The sequence below is a fragment of the Acartia tonsa genome, chromosome 9 (genome assembly GCF_053477335.1).
Source record: "Acartia tonsa isolate MP-2025a chromosome 9, ASM5347733v1, whole genome shotgun sequence".
NCBI lineage: Eukaryota > Metazoa > Arthropoda > Copepoda > Calanoida > Acartiidae > Acartia > Acartia tonsa.
In genome coordinates this window covers 16,853,654-16,871,616 of record NC_137268.1, presented here as the reverse complement: position 1 = coordinate 16,871,616, position 17,963 = coordinate 16,853,654, and the positions used below count along the sequence as shown (strand labels likewise).

Below are 17,963 nucleotides of genomic sequence, written 5' to 3'. Positions count from 1 at the left end.
TTTATTAATGTGTAGATTTAATAATAAGTTGATGTGATTGAACGTCATATATATTGTTGTCATTCTAAAGCAGAAAGTTTCCATTGTTGTCTTTCTAATAGCAGAAATTTATGTTTGGTTGAATTAATTTAGCCAATAATGAACTGGGGGACGCGTTTGTTATTAATTAATTGGTTAATGCTAAAAGCAAGTTTCAGGCTATTGGATATTGGCCTACAGCCAATGAGGAACTGGGGGAAATGAGTTGATTTTATAGGCAAAAAAGAAAAGTTGCCCCATCACTTTTAAAAGGAGGCTGAGACCTAATTTTCGGTCAGGTTTCCCATCCCTTATCCCTGGTCAGAACTTCCCCCCCCCCTTAATCCCTTCCTTCCTGTAAGCAGTTTATGACGAAAATTGAAGATTTGGCCGATTTAATCCAAAAGAGCAAAATTTTCATCGATTGCTTAACCCTTAACGGTCGGGGGGGGGGGGGGGGCGTTGAACGCCCCCCCCCCATCCGGTTTTTTCTATCTCATTTTCTGTGTGTGAAAGATAAAGAGCCCAAACTGCGTGACTTTTCAAGTATGGGTGTGACACATAACTGAGAGTTGGAATTTTTCGAATATCTCCATCCTTGCGGGCACAGGATGCCAGCAAACCTGGCAGGGTCATCCAGGTAAAGAGCAAAAATAATTTTTTGACTAAAACAAAGCATTTTATCATACCAAAATACTAAAATATCCTCTAGTAGTACATCCTTAAATGAAATACAGGAGTTCAAGTCACTTTCAGGTTCCAGGTATGATCCTGCAGGTCATGATCCTCCAGGTCTCCAGAAATCTTTAAAAGGCTCCTGTGGCCGCAATTTTTGACTTAGAGACTTGAAATTTTAAACTTAAGCTTTTCTTATAAGTCTACATAACGTATTAAAATTTCATAAAGATCCGCCGCCGTTTTCTCGCCGACCGCCGACTGCGGCGGCTGGCAGCTGTCAAGTACAGCTGCGGCCGCTGAAATTTATATTTTGATATACCTAATGTAAAATTTACATAAAGATAAACATTTTCTGGAAAAAAATTGATCTTCTAGCTTCAAAAATAAAAAAATTACAGCCGTTTGAAATTTTTTAGTAAAAAAAGACCTAAAAACAAAGGTTGTAAAATAAAAGGGTGAAGGAAGCAAAAGTTGACTTAGACTTATAAAAGGACGGAAATTCACTATCAAACAGGGGACTTGCACAAAAAAATTTAGCTCTCTAGCTCTATTAGGAACTGAGATAATTAGGGGGGGGCGTTGAACGCCCCCCCCCCCCCCCCCGACCGATTAAGGTGCGGCAAGGGGCCCTACTGTTAGGGGTTAAAAGAAATTTAACATAGAAAGGCATGATTTGGTATATAAGCCAAATAAGCAATAATTCTCATTGATTGCTTATAAGTAATTTATCAAAAAATAGTATGATTTTGTATATATATAAGCCACATAATTTTCATTGATTACTTAGTAGGGGTGTCATGCTTAGTGGTAGCACACTGAGCTACAGTGGTGAGAGTTCAAGTTCAATTCTCTGTAGGTTGACTCTAATTTCTCATTCGCAACATTAATCATGCATCATCCCCTGGTTGTGTAAGAAGGGGATTATTGAGTAAGTTTGGATACCCAATACTCACTTACTTACAGTACTACCCTTAACCCAAGCTCCTCTTTGGAGAGCTTCATTCATTACCGTGACTTAATTTGGGACATCTGCCATATTCGGCAAGGGTAAGGTAAGAGTAGATTTCATGAGAGCAAGTCAAGACAAAATGTGCTTCAACATGGAGCTTGAAAGCCCTACTTCTATGGAAAAGTGTCTCAGCCTACTCCAGGTCAAAACCATACAAAACTATGGCTAATCAATCAATCAATCAAATTGATTACTTATAAGTATTTTATCATAATACAGCATGATTTGGTATATGAGCCAAATTAGCAATAATTTTTATTGATTGATTATAAGTATTTTTTCGTAAAATTACCATGATTTGGATAATAGCAAAAATTTTGATTGATTGCTTGAAAGTAATTTATCAACAAAAGGCATGATTTGGTATTTAAGCCTAATAAACAAAAACTTTGATCAATTTCTTATAAACAATTAATCAAAAATTTATATCTAATTATTTTTGTACAAAATGAAAGAGTTAAATTTTCTTGCATTAGGGTGAGGGCGGGCTAAACTGGAAATTTTTCAGTTTTTGGAGAAAGAAAATATTTTCTAATGAAACCAAGACCATTAGAAAGCTTATGGAAAAGACTATCAGGTTATCCTAGGACTTTTAGAAGTTTGATATAATTGGACTCAAAGTCGTTACCGATTAATACCCCACAGGGGGGCTAAACCAATTACGTTTTTTTCAACCTAAAAAAAATCAATGAAAAACAGCCAATCAGACATAATTAGGTTAGATTAGAGGGATTATCCACAAAAAAATTCATAAGGATTAGACTATTCCTTCTATGTCAAAAATCATTTTTTTAAAGATGTGAAGTTTTAATTTTTTTGCAAAAATTTTCTTTAAAAATAAAAAATTTTCATAAAAAAACACTGTCCTACCCACTTTTTGGCCTAATTCTTAAAAAGCCCATATTGAATTTTGGAAAACCTAAAAATTGACCTTAAAAATCATATTTAAATTTTTTTTCAAAATTACCTGAAAATGCCCCGCCACCAACTCTGGTCATTTTTGAAAAAAATATTAACTCTATTTTAAAGTTCTCAACTGATTTGAAAAGTATAAACAATTCTTAGTTAAAAGGTTTTTACAGATTAGTTCTAGGTCTTACCAATTTTTGTGTAGGTCGATCTGTAACACCTACTGAAAAATTTTCAAAAAAAATTTTTTTTGTCTAACTTTGAGACCCTTAAAGGACGCCTGCAAGAAATACCACGTTTTAACTGCTAAAAGACTGCCACAAGTAGACCCAATACCCCAAATTTAAAGTCTTCAGCTTCAATAACAAAAAAGTTATAGGCATTTCAAAATAGCATGTTATGTACAATGAAAATTTTGAAAGATTTTCAATGCTCATAAAAAAAAAACAATATTGAATTACGTCGCCTAGACAAAAAATTATAACTTTATCTTTGTCAGAAACTTAGATTGCTGGTAACTGATTAGATTTTTAAAATAAAAACACCAAATTTCATAGTCAAAATCTATGAAAAAAATTCGATTTAAATTGCATTTGTAAACAAAAATCATAGAGGAAACAAAGGGGTAAACTAATACAAGCTCAGCTGTGTTTGGTTGCTTAGCTGATTCAGCCTTCTGATTGGGTACAGTACACTTGGTATAACACGAGTTAAACTTAATTTTTTTAATGATTGTGACTATAAAAATGGATATTTTTATTGTAAAAACATAATTAGTTACTGGCAACCTAAATTTATGCCAAAAATAAGCTTATAATTTTGTTTCTAGGCCACGTAGTTTAATTTCAAAATTTCTAACATTAGCATTTAGATTCTTTCAAAATTTTCATTGCACATAAATGTCATTTTAAAACGCCTAAAACTTTTGGGCATTGGGTCTACTTGTGGCAGTCTTTCAGCAGTTAAAGCGTGGTATTTCTTGCAGGCTTTCTTTAATGTGAAATCAATGCAGCAGTTGTGATTTGACTTGAATTTGGTTAACTTGTCTTAGTGTTTTATTTGTTTTCTTTTTGATCTTAAACATTAAGGTATAGAACTCTTTACTTATTAAGAATCGTGAAAATTTAGAGACACCATCTCTAAATCAGCCAATAGAATATTATTATTATTAAAATTTATTATTAAAATAAATAAATAATTAAAACGATAATAGGATAATGAATAAAAGCACGAATAAAATCAGGTTAAAAAAAAAGATTACAATAGTTTATTTTGCTAGATTGATGGCATCATCTATTGCGCCTTCCATTGGTTCTTTGTTGTCGGTGTCATTTCTGGTCAGCAGTCCTTTTGCGGTCAGATAACTGTTGAAAGTTGTCATCTTCAAGGTATTATCAGCTTGTCTTCTCGGTTTCCACTGAAAAAGCTCCCAGGAAAAAGTTGGCACACGATTTATAGGCTGAAGCTGTAAGGTGTACTCCATCAACTAGGCTGTGTTTGTTGAAGTTCCTACCAAAAATGTTCTGGTAAACCAGGAACTCGCATCTGTCAGATAGGATCAGGCTTGACTGTAGGTATTGGTTAAGGAGGTTGGTGTAACCAGTCATGGAGATTCTCTGATTTTCGCTGTCTAGCACAGAGTGTTCTTGCAAACCACAGCATTGAGAGATGTGTCTTGGGAAGGGTCCTAGAATAAACACCCTCCCCTTGAAGTGCTGTGCTAGATAGATGGTCAGTTTGTTTGTGTTGAAGATCAACTTGTCCATTTGCTGGTCTGTCAGGATTGTTGGATGGGTCAGGTGGAACACTCTCTTGCCGAATAGAATAACTGCAGAAGAACAATCTGGCTAAGTTATTGGTAGAAACATGTAAAAATTTTGACAGGAAAGAGATAAAATTTGCATTTCTTAAGACAAAGATAGCTTTTTAGAAATCATATGGTTGAAAAATTCCTTTGCTGTATTACTGGAATGATTCATAAATAACAAAAAATAAACAAAGGTTATTTTAAATGTGCATTTATTTCAAACCAATGAAAATTCAAACTGAAGTACAAAATAGAATCCAGAAATTTTGCCTGTCTATTTTGGCTTTCATTGTAGGTGGATTGAATTTATGTAAAGGTAATTCTTATCTCAGGATTCTTTAAAACTGTAAAAGTAGATTTAAATATATTTCAAATGGCTTAATAAATTAGATTCAAAGGCCTTATAGATTTAATTAACTTTGGGATAATGGTAAAGGACGATGGAATATTAATTACCCTTGCAAAACCATTTATTTTTATGTAAAAAGGTGTGATAACCAATCTGCTATTGTCCTATCACTCTCAGATAAAGTTTAACTTTGGCCTTTGTTATATGTTATAACACATACTTAAGACTTAAAACTTAATGTATAAGGAAAATAAAATTACATTATAATGATTTTTTAGTCTAAAAAGCTTAATTAATCCCCTATTAAGTGATTGAGATGTCAAAAAAGGGGGCGGAGCAACTGTCATAATTAATCCTTTTCAAAAATAATGGTAAATAAATAGCCTGAAATTTGCAAATAATCAATTCATTCAGTAGTATTTTTTGCCTTTAAAAATTTATATTTTTTGGTGGAATAAAAAAAGAAATAATTAGTTAACTTGTTTTTCTTTGTTTATCTTTCTTCAGTTACCAGAAAGACGTAATGTAACCATCCAAAAATAGTGGGAAACAAAAAAAAATTCTTTTTCTCAGTCACTTTTTCAAAACTTTAGCTCTAAAAATCTCCGGTGTTAATGGAGGTAAAATTAAAATTTTTATATATGTTTGTGTGGAAATGTACAGAGTACAAGGACATATGCTATTTTTTATGATACATTAAGAAATAAGGGCTGTATACCCTAAAATATACTTTTTCGAGGGTCATACTGTATATTAGATATACAGAGATACATAATCATAAAATCAGACAATAGGCAAAAAGGAAAGAAACAACAAGACAATAAATGGTTAGATAGTGTACATATTTTGATGCAAAAGTTAAAGGGCAGTTATTTTTTTATTTAGTTTGCTGTAAAAAGACACATTTTTTAGGATAACGCTATGCTTAGGTATATGTATCATGTAAAAAATTCTTCCCTTGTATAATATGAAGCGTAAAACATAACATTTTTGTTGTTCGTATAAAGGTATAAATAAACAAAAATGTTTACAGTTCGACAGATTGAAAGGCCAGATTGACCATCTAGATTTATTATTTCTATTAAAATAAATCTCTAAAACTAGAATTTTTTTGTAAGGTGTATCCAAATGAAAAAAAAGGAATTACAAAAATATTTAACTATATTCCTAAACTTTTTTTTCTGTTTGATTATAGACAGGTTTATATGACAGCATGGCGATCAAAGCCCTTTGAAAATTTTAACCTCTAAATATTCTAAAATTGGGTACATATATAGCGTTTTGAGATGCAAAAAATGGGAAAGAAAACTAAAAGAGTCGCCACTAAAGGAGCACAAAAAAAAGTGTAGAATAGCTTAATGGTTAGAGGTCAGAATTTTGATCATGATGATTTCAACATGAAATTTTCTTTAAATTTTTTTTCTGCTTGTGGACAGTCTTTCTTTATTATTCCTACAAACTATTGTCTGCAATCAATATGCTTTTTGTTTACAAATAGAGCTTAATATTAAGAGAATGCCGCAATTACCCTAAAATTTCTCGATTGTGAAATACAAATTTTGCCCCCCAAGGACAGCTGAAATAGGCAATTTAATAAAGGTTGCGTTATTTTGCCCCCCAAATCAATTTTCGAATTAATTTCCTTGTTGGTTATACCTTATTCCTGGTTTATAAAGAAATATTGCACCTTTATTATTTACAAATTTGTAATTAAAGGTGGGCGAGAGATGGGCCATCTAAAGTTACTTGGATACTAATAAAATAACCTGTTTCTAGCTTTGTTATTGTATTTGGTTTTCAATAAAAATATTACTTATTTTATCAATTTTTAAGTAACTATACATTGGTTTACAACAAGGATATTGTTAAAAGTCAGCTTAACCGTTAGGAAAAATAGAGAACTATGTTAAAAAGTTTAGTTTTAGCTATAGAAGGAAAAAAAGACAATTAACTGCACATTTATATAGTCCGGAAATTTTTTCCCCAAACTTGGACATAGTAAAAATCGTCGGAAAAAGCCGTTTTTAAAAGAACGAGAGACAGTTTTGCCCTATATTTGATATTATATTAATGAGATGATGTTAAGGTTTGATAATCTGATGAGAAATATTCTCGTTCACAGTCCCTTTAAGTAAAGCTAACAAATAAAATTATGAAACATATCAGGGATATAAAGAGATAAGACAATGGCCGATAAATTAATGCACATCCATAATGATGACGCTCTAAATAACCCCTTCTGTAGATTAAAATTAGTGGTTCCAACGTTTATAAACACAATTTAATCAACCAATCAAAATTCAGTAAAAATCCCCAAAGCCAATGAATAAGAAAACATTGTTGTAAAACTTTGTGTACTATTGTAATAAGCAGTCAGTTGTCTCCTCCCTCTCTGAATACGAATACTAACTAAAAAAGAATAAAATGCGATGGTACTCTACAATTCACTTTCTGTCCATGATTTTTTATGATTTTCCAGTATGGCTACGAAACCAATTAATATCCGCTGGATCAGACCCGTCTAATCCATACTTAAACCATATATTGTATAATGTATTGTATTATAGACATTTTTCTACAAATAGTAAAGTAAAAAGTTGTAATATGAACACCAGTTTTGTTAGACTGGGCCTTCGCCCCTTCAGGACTAACAAAACTGGAAAAACAGATGCAATAAACAACTAATCTTGGCTGTTTAGTTTTGACAATGCCAGTTTTCATCAACCAATGTGTCCCACCCCCCAAGAAAATAGCTTAAAACCACCACAGGACCAATAGGTATATACCCTGAAGAGTAGAATCCAATTGGTTCAGTGGTTACCGAGATCTTAAGGGACAGACAGACGGACATACGGACAGACATCAAGCTACTTTGTATTATAGATGATATAAAAAGCTTCGTCAAATGTTTTAAATGGACATTCAGGACTTTCTGATATCGATTACAGGGTGCTACTGTCCTTCTCATTCTGTTTTCTCATGTTATTATAGACAGACTTTATTTAATTTTTCGTCCATTTTTCCCTCCCTGTATACAACTTTTATTGTACCCAGGGAGGTAGGGAACATTGGACTGAAATTACCTTCCTAGCTGGTCCAAAACCTCTAGGTACTTTAATTCAAGTTTATCGCCACCAGGGATCTGATGGGTTTAAGACAATAGCCGATAAAAGATGTACATTCCCAAAAATACCCCTACTGTAATTTGCCATCAGTGGTTGAAACGTTTCGACACTATACTAAATTAACTAACCAATTAAAATTCAGTAAAAGTCCCCAAAGATGTTAAGCAAACAAAAATGAAAACGTTATTGTAAAACTTTGGGAACTAGCATAGAGAGAGGTGAACAATGGACTGTTTATTACACTAGTCCCCAAAGTTTTACAATAACGTTTTCTTATTGGCTGGCTTAACAACTTTGGGGACTTTTATTGGATTTTGAATGGTTAGGTTATTAAGTACTAGCAGCTTCGCCCCTAGCCTCTAGGAGCTTTGCCCCATGAGGTAATTTTTAAAAAAAAATTTAAAAATAAAAAATAAAAAATAAAATTCTGGTGCTGCGCCCATAATTTATGAGCATCACCAGAATATTTTTTTTGGGGGGGGGAATTTTCATTTTTTGGGGGGTTGGGGTTGTCCCACCCCTCAAGAAAATAGCTTAAAACCACAACAGGACCAATAGGTATATACCCTGAAGAGTAGAATCTGATCGGTTCAGTTGTTACTGAGATCTTAAGGGACAGCCGGATGGACAGACAGATAGACAGAAAGACATCGTTCTACTTTGTATTATAGATATTAAATAATTCAGTAAAAGTGCCCAAAGTTGTTAAGCAAACGAATAAGAAAATTTATGTTTTGAGATTTCTAATATAAAATTTACTTTAAGATAAAGATTTTCTGAAAAAATTGTTCTAGCTTCAAAACTAAGGAAATTACATCCATTTAACATTTTAATTAACCTTAAAAAGAAAGTTGTTAAATGAAAGGGTGAAGTAAGCAAAAAATGACTTTGTCTCACTTAAAGTCGGAAATTTATTATTTAACAGGGAACATGCACAATTTTTTTGCCATCTAACTCTAATAGGATCTGAGATGATATGTGGGGGGGGGGGGGATTAAACTACTAAGGTCCGGAAATGGGCCTGATTGTTAAGTGTTAGCAACCTTTATTTTTAGGTCCTTTTTTTCTTAAAAACTTCAAACTAATAAAAATATAAAAAAAAACTAACTAATATGTACAATTTCTACTATGTCGATTTAAATATATGATATGTTATCTTGAATGTATCATTCCAGTTTTGTCTCTATTGAAAGTAAAATGATACATTACTATTATGTCGATATAAATAAGGAAATCAATGTTTATGAATACGCTGATATGTAAACATGAATGTATGATTCCAGTTTCGCCTCTATTGAAAGTGGAATCTTACATTTCAAAAATCGTATCGGCGTTGAAGATATCTTCACCAAGAGAGGGGAAAGTGGAAGGGTAGATTACAGTTTTATAGGGTCCAAACCATAATCATAGATTATGTTTCTGCTTCTATAAAAATGGATTCAACTCCCTAACTGTTGAATATGTCAAAAATTTGTTTATTTTGAATAAAAACATGACTTATTTGTTTAAACTCAAATAACCAGTTACCAAATGAACCAGTTAATAAACAATGCACAAAGATGAATAAATTTTTAAACTATATAAAGAGTAGCTGCTATAGAGAATAAGGATAGTTTAATACTCTAATCGGCCGTTAGGTTTTTTAGTCGTCATGTAGGTTTTATTATTGGTCTGTAGGTCTTTTGATCAGTCAGTAGGTCTTATAACCGTCTGTCGATCTGATATTTAGTCTGTAGCTTGTGTAGTTTCTTACTTTTAGTCTGTAGGTCTTATAGTCAGTCTATAGGTCCCATAGATGGTCTCTAGGTCTTAAAGTCGGTCTAAAGTTCTTATAGTTAGTCTGTAGGTCTTATAGTCAGTCTGTAGGTCACACAGTTGGTCTCTAGGTCTTAAAGTCGGTCTAAAGTTCTTATAGTTAGTCTGTAGGTCTTTTAGTCGGTCTGTAGGTTTTTTAGTCGTCATGTAGGTCTTATAGTTGGTCTCTTTGTATTTTATTCGGTATGTTTTACTTTTAATTTGTCTGTAGTTGTTATAGTCAGTCTTCAGGCCTTTTAGTTTGCTTGTAGGTCTTTAGTCAGTCTGTAGGTCTTACAGTTTATCTGTAGGTCTTTAAGTCAGTCTGTATGTCTTACAGTTTATCTGTAGGTCTTTTAGTCAGTCTGTAAGTCTTACAGTTTATCTGTAGATCTTTAGACAGTCTGTATGTCTTACAGTTTATCTTTAGATCTTTAGTCAGTCTGTATGTCTTACAGTTTATCTGTAGGTCTTTTAGTCAGTCTGTATGTCTTACAGTTTATCTGTAGGTCTTTAGTCAGTCTGTATGTCTTACAGTTTATCTGTAGGTCTTTTAGTCAGTCTGTAGGTCTTACAGTTTATCTGTAGATCTTTAGTCAGTCTGTATGTCTTACAGTTTATCTGTAGGTCTTTTAGTCAGTCTGTATGTCTTACAGTTTATCTGTAGGTCTTTAGTCAGTCTGTATGTCTTACAGTTTATCTGTAGGTCTTTTAGTCAGTCTGTAGGTCTTATAGTCGGTTTGTTGGTTATAGTCAGTCAGTAGATCTTACAAAGCAAAGATGATTGTAATGTGAAGGGTCATGCATAAAAGATTTAGAAAGCTCTATGTCTCTCATTTTTATATGGCATAATTATTCTTATTTATTTGATCCTAATTATTTCCTAGGAGACTGGATGTAGAGGAGACCACGCCCCCTGGTTTAGAAGAGAAAGCTTAGAGGAACAGAGAAGAAGACGATCTTTAATTCAGGTATATAATCAATTTCTATATATTGTAGGAATTAAAGAAAGGGTGTTAAAAAACACATCGATCACAATTCCTTTATAAACCTTACAATTTTGGTTCAAATTTTAGTTAATTCTCAAACAATGACAAAAAGAAAACAATATTGAATTTTCATCTTCTCCATAGCACCATATCTCAAGACCTAGCCCTTATGGAGAATTTCGCTTTACAATGAGAGTGAATATTTTATTACATATTAAGACGGGTTTGTCTTTAAAAAAAAAAGATCAACCCGTCTAAAGTGATTGAAATCTTGTAGATAGACCCAATAATAAATAGAGTTTGATTGGTCATGCCAAAGTTTTTATGCCAAATTAGCAAGGATGGTTTTTTACACCATTTATCTTTTTATGTATCTAGGTGAGAAGGTGGGTGGTAGAAAAGCCTCCACCTGGGTACATGAATACCTATCTATCTATCTAGGTGAGAAGATGGGTGGTAGAAAAGCCTCCACCTGGGTACATGAATACCTATCTATCTATCTATCTAGGTGAAGAAGGTGGGAGATATTAAGGCCTCCACCTGGATACATGAATACATATCTATCTATCTATCTAGGTGAAGAAGGTGGGAGGTAGAAAGGCCTCCACCTGGATACATGAATATCTATCTATCTATCTAGGTGAGAAGGTGGGTGGTAGAAAAGCCTCCACCTGGGTACATGAATACCTATTTATCTATCTAGGTGAGAAGGTGGGTGGTAGAAAAGCCTCCACCTGGGTACATGAATACTTATCTATATATCTAGGTGAGAAGGTGGGTGGTAGAAAAGCCTCCACCTGGGTACATGAATACCTATCTATCTATCTAGGTGAGAAGGTGGGTGGTAGAAAAGCCTCCACCTGGGTACATGAATACTTATCTATCTATCTAGGTGAGAAGGTGGGTGATAGAAAAGCCTCCACTTAGGTACACGAAAACTTATCTATCTATCTATTTAGGTGAAGGAGGTGGGAGGTAGAAAGGCCTCCACCTGGGTACACGAAGACGACATAGAAGAAGAAGAGGATGAAAGGTAATCTGGTTATTTCCCTTAAACCCCTACTCCACTTATTTTTTAGAATTAATCAAAAATTAATTAAAAAAAGTGCCCCCCCCCCCATTTTTTATTTTAGTTCAAAAATTAAAATAATTTTGTTTTTGGTAGGGGTAATTTTTTTCTAGGGGCAATTTCTCTTGGGAGGGTGGTGGTACCATCCCCAAAAATAGTTATAAACCTTCCCGGGACCTATGAGAAGCTACACTGTTAAGGAGAACCGAATCGGTTCAGCGGTTAGCGAGATCCTTCGGAACAAACAGAGACACAGACACACAGACAGACAAACAAACATCCATTTACTTCATTATAAGGTTTTTTATCAATAGGTCTGAGGATAGAGCCCAAAGACTTTATGAAGATTCTGAAAACCCCCAACATGATAATGATGATGATAAAAATAGTCACAAAACGTAAGTGTTTTTCCAGTATGGCTTTCAAACCGATTAATATCCGCAGGATTAGAACCTCGTCAGAGGAATACGGAAAACATAATGAAGCGTATCGTATCATGAAAATTTTTCCAAGAATAACAAAATAATAATCATAAAGCCAATACCAGTTTAGTTTGATCGGAGATTTATTGTAACCCCTGTAACCTAACCTTACCCGACCTAAAATAATTAAAAAAAACGAAAAACTACCCTCTCATTTTCAAATTAAATTTTTTAATCTTGAGAAAATTATTTCTAAGTTGCTTTTTATTTTAGAGAAAAATGTTCTAGTCAATCAACAAACAGTGAACAAACAGAAACTGAAAATAATGAAAATTCTGAAACTTTTGAACAACTTAAATATCTGCAAAACGATGAACAATATTCTCAACAATTTCAGGTGATTAAATGGATGTAGAAAATACGTGGATTTTGATTAAAATGTCAGATGGAAAATTGTCAATTTAGGTTACTATTTTCCCTGACATTTATGGGTCGGTTCTTTATTTCAGTAGTTGAGGAAAGGATGGGGGTAATGAATGGAGGAATCATAGTTATTTTAGCCAGCTACAAGTACGTTTTATTAGAGAACATAATAATAACATTATATCCAAGTAATATTAAATCAATCCAGATAGATTACGATTTTTAGGTACTCTTCGTAATTTCCTATAAGACCTACATTGTTATGAAGAACCATATTGGCCGATCATATTATATTTTATCATTATATTTTACTATTTTATCTATTATTAAGAACCCGTAGAAAAAGCAGATTATTATCTATCTATCTAATTATCTGACAAATCATCTATCCATCTTACTAGTTATCTATCTATCTATCTATCTTTTTCAGTCCTGGAGGACCCGCAGGAAGGGGAGGCTAGAGTTGACACATCCCCAAATTGATATTGGCCACTCAAATAATACAATCAGCTAGACAAATGGATCGAAATTATGATGTATTTTTGTATACATCAGTTAAGGAAAACTAGTCTTTTTTTGTAATTTATTTTTGTAAGTAGTGAAGCTACTATATAACTTTACTTTATTATTTTTTTTATTAATTTGCTTATAAAAGTTTCTTTTGTAATTTTTAATCATTTTTTTTTTAAGTAGCTCAGTTACTCTGTATTAATCAAAACATAACTTTTTCACCAAGTGCCCATGTCAGTTCAGAAAATTAAGACAAGAAATATGACAAAGTACATCACTCTCTGTGCTTTTTAATTCACTGTCTAGCTTTACATTTTTTTTTATATATTAATTACTTTGTATACAAGACAAATTAAGGATTAATGTGTTTTTACTTTTGTTGTGCTATTTATGCTCACAATTTTACTTGTTTTATTAAAATTTTTGTATTAATAGTTATAATTTGCATTAGTTATATTTGAGCTTTATCATAATTTGGTTTAAAATTTGTCAGGATAAGACAATGGGCGATGAATACATAAGAGAAAATCTTTGGGTAACAGAATCATAACTCTGTACTTGGTTTGAATTTTTGTATATATTATATGTAGAATATCTGATGAAACTAGAATGATAATGGGAGTTCTAGAATTCTAGAAAATAAAAAAAGAACTTACAGACTTTTTGGGTATAGTCCTTTCCACGACATCCCTCCATAAGGAGCAATTCTTCGTATTTTTCACAGTAGCTTTTCTCCTATTTCTAGCCCCTGCGGGGGGCTCTAACCCTGCGGGGGGCTCTAACCCTGCGGGGCCAATTACCTAACCCTGTGGGACAATCACCTAACACAATATAACCTAGCCTAACCTAAAATAACCTATAAAAAGCCATTTTAAAAATACGAAGAATCGCTCCTTATGGAGGGATGTCGTGGAAAGGACTATACCCGACTTTTTATACATTTTCTATTCTTACCTTATAGTTACAGAAATATTTCTACAAAGTTTGAATTATTAGGACAATTTTAACATTATAAGATTATTAAACATGAAATCCTTTAATGTTGAAAAGCTTTGCTTTTAATTATTTTTAAATTATTCAAAAAATCTTCCAATTTTGTAAATCAACAATTTTCTTTAAAATTTTTGTATTTTTTTTATCACAAAGCAATAATAAATGCATTATATATTTATTTAATAAATGTTACTTCTAAAATAATTTTTTATTTTATCCCCCAAATTAATCCATCATTTATTGACACTTTAACATTAATAAAACATTTGATAATATTTCATAATTCTAAGGATTCGATCTTCGATAAAACGTATAGAATTACTTTTCCAGTATGGTTTCAAAACCGATTAATATCCGCTGGATTAGAAACAGTTCTCAGCCAACCTGAATAATAATGTATAGCATCATATTACAGACAATTTTATACAAATAATAGATTAAAAATCTTGAATAAATAACATTTTCGTTAGACCGGGCCTTCGACCCCTCGGGGCTAAAAAACTGGATTTGATTTATTAATTTTAAACTTTTTAAACTTTGTTGTCCCCGGAAATAAATAATACAATGATGTTATACCTATATTTATTTTAAAAATTATATAATTAAACATATAAAATATAATAATAAAAAGATTATGAAGGACACAATAAAAACTGTATTTGTATTAATTTTGAGGAACACGACTCCAGTGACGTCATATTTTTCTTCCCCGAAAAAGGGAAGGGGGGGAAGAAAATCTCTTCAAAGAAAAATATGACGTAACTGGAGTCGTGTTCCTCAAAATTAATACAAATTCGGGACAGTTTTTATTGTGTCTTGTGAAGATGACATTTGTACTTCAAATAATAATAATATTATTAACAAATTTTAGTTCTACTAATTGTATAAACAATGATTAGATGAGACTACAATAACAATAACAATATTTTTAATCGGCACGGCTGAAAAAAACATTGGCTTTAAAAAATGAACTTTAAAAAAATAACGCAACCTAGACATCGAAAAAAATAAATTCTACCTGGAACCTGACTTAGAAATAAAGGCATATTTTTTCCAGGGGTTTAAGGGATCATATCACATATGGACAACAAACCAACTTTTTAAAAAACAAACATTTTCTTAATGCCTATTCTGGGTTAGGTTGGGTAGTAGAAAATTAGGATCTACTGCAGTTCATGGTAAAACATTGCTGGTAACGAATGCTTCCTGTTTCCTAGCAATATTCCAAGAATCCTGGATCTAGCATAACAAGAAATATTTCTGGAGCCACCAATGTTTAACTTTCCTGGTTGCTGGCAATTTATGCACATTCCTGGACTCTGGCAGGTTTGAAATATTCCTGTTAAAAAGCAATATTTCCCTTTTTAATTCCCATTACCCTTTTATCACACTAACCCCACAAATAGAGGTTGATAGCACGCTACTCGAAGCGGCTATTTTGGCATGTTTGTCTGAAAGACCAATGGTAAGGGTTATGGTAATGGGAGGGGGGGGGGGGGGGGGTAGATCCTACTCTGTACTAATTGGGTATGGATATGAAAAAAGGGTCATATAAATATTGATAAATTTGTTTCATTCAGTCATTTGCTTTTGTGATTTGACAGCTTCGAATTTACTGTACAATTGACCCTTAAGTCCATGTTTATAAATATTTGAGAAGATTGCTTAAATTAGGTTTGAAAAGATTTAACCTGTTAATTTTTATATTCTAGTAAATATTCTTGTGTAAAATTGTAGACATTCCATCGACTATTGCTTTAATTATAGTGGGCATTGCTAACATAATATCGACAAGCTAATTTCAAAATAAATTTTATTTCTGAATATTTTACTGTAAGGCTGTAATAAAAAGTAAATCAAATGGACATAATGTCTTTACATATACTATAAACAAATTGATTTTTAAATATTCATAAACTTACGGCTAAGCCCCCTACAGGCCTCTAGGGGCACTTGAAGAGGTGGGAGTTGAATCCCAAAAACCCATTTTTATATAATTTGTCTATGTTGCGTTTAAGTCTGTACGAAAAAAAGCATTCTGTGATTTCTCTGGTACCCTCCCCCAAACTAATAGTTATAAACCGTCCCGGGACCTATGAAAAGCTTCCCTGTTAAGGAGAACCCGATCGGTTCAGTGGTTGGCGAGATCCTTCGGTACAGCTAAACAAACAGACATCATGTTTCTTTATTAAAGGATATCCATGGATCTCCGGGGATAATAAAATGATTAGTTCTGTAAACTTTAATTTTTATCTAAACTATTATATAAAATAATATAAATGTGCTAAGAATATCTCTAACTCCCCCCCCCTCCTTCTTCTCCTATTGACGTATTTTAATGTACGGACAAACTTTGTGGCGGCATGGCTGGTGTGGTGATGTTTCCTATTTCCTATTCTGTATTTGACTGTGAGTGGTTGTTTAGAATTGCCAATATTTATATGTTGCGATAGTTTGCCTTTCCCCTAACTTTGCCCTTTCAACTTTCCCCTAGCTTTTTAATAAAGTGCTTACCCTTTTGTAATAACCGTGATTACCCATTTTTAAAAGCGAAGCTTTTCTATAGTTAGATGAGTCCGTCCGTCCGTACGTCTGTCCAGAACGGATGGCTTTCGTTGATTTAGGCATGTAGTTAGGTACCACCGTCATTACTAGAATCTCCGTACGTCCATTTTAAACAAGTTTTTTAACTTTTTTAAACAGCAAGTTTTTATTATCCGATTAATCTAATTTTTTTAATACTGATTCCTATGACAACTAAGTACAATGTTATAAGCGAAACATCTTTATAATCAAGTCCTAAAAAAGTAAGTATGCCCTTAAACATTATCTTGTATTTAATCAGCTTTCAAGAAATTACTGACAATTTTGTATCGTCTTTTATACATTTATATTCTGATTATTCAGTACTGACACTCTAGAGCTTCGCTTTTATGGATGTGGTCATACTTGTTAAATTGCAACTACGTTTTTTTTTTAAAATAAGGGTGAGAAATAGAGACGTATATATTATCATGGACTTCCTAGCGACCTTCATTTCCAAGATGGAACTTACATACTTTCTCCTAAATCAAATATCTACCAATTAAAATCTCTTTATTATTAGACGATAATAAAATTCCATTTGCAAATACGATTAAAATAAAGACTATCTTTTTATTTATTATAAAAATAAAGAGCCGGTATTGATTGTTAGGTCGTTGGGCACTTTTGATGGATGCCATTCAAATTTTGGCGCGAAAGCGAAATTTAAAATGAAAGCAGTTAAATTTGTAGGTGAAGATCCCCAACCCCTTTCTCCTACCTCTTTTAAGTATGTATATAAAGTAATTACAGCTAGTTTCACAGCATTGGAAGCCACTGTCCCTTTTTAAGCATTGCTTTACCCCCTAAGAAATTGTGAAAAAGGGTATGGGGTAAAAACTCCTGTAAGCCAGTAATCTTCTGTCATTGCTGGTAACCTGGAAAATGTGCAGATTGCCAGCTAACAGGAACCTGGGATTTAGGGAAATATGCGTGCTGCTGGACCCAGGATTCTTGTAATATTGCCAGTAACCAGGAAGCATTCGTTACCAGCAATATATTACCATGAACTGCAGTAGATCCGAAAATTATAAGAGATTCAATGGGAGTTTTTTTTCTTCTATAAATTAAGGATCAGAGGTATAGTGGATAATTCATAGGTATGGATGAAAGTGCTGTGTAATTTTGCATCTCTTTACACATAAGGCTAATAAAAAATTCCAACTTTTCAAAATCGGTTTCCAGGTAGAAGTACCAAACAAGTAATCTTTATTATTTCTTAAGGGATGAGACAATGGACAATAAACTTACATATATCATACATCCTCAATAATGAATCTCTATT

At 32.8% G+C, this 17,963-nt stretch overlaps 1 protein-coding gene across 1 annotated transcript in view; it reads left to right on the top strand.

The window, feature by feature from the left end:
- Nucleotides 1-13,726, top strand: part of LOC145327619 (uncharacterized) — a 70,959-nt gene extending 57,233 nt beyond the window's left edge. The window contains exons 13-17 of the mRNA XM_080171159.1: nt 10,577-10,660; nt 11,638-11,711; nt 12,062-12,145; nt 12,443-12,566; nt 13,023-13,726. Coding sequence (XP_080027285.1) covers nt 10,577-10,660; nt 11,638-11,711; nt 12,062-12,145; nt 12,443-12,566; nt 13,023-13,106 — 450 coding nt within the window. The 3' untranslated portion in view covers nt 13,107-13,726. The remainder of the gene's footprint in view (nt 1-10,576; nt 10,661-11,637; nt 11,712-12,061; nt 12,146-12,442; nt 12,567-13,022) is intronic.
- Nucleotides 13,727-17,963: the final 4,237 nt, after the last annotated feature.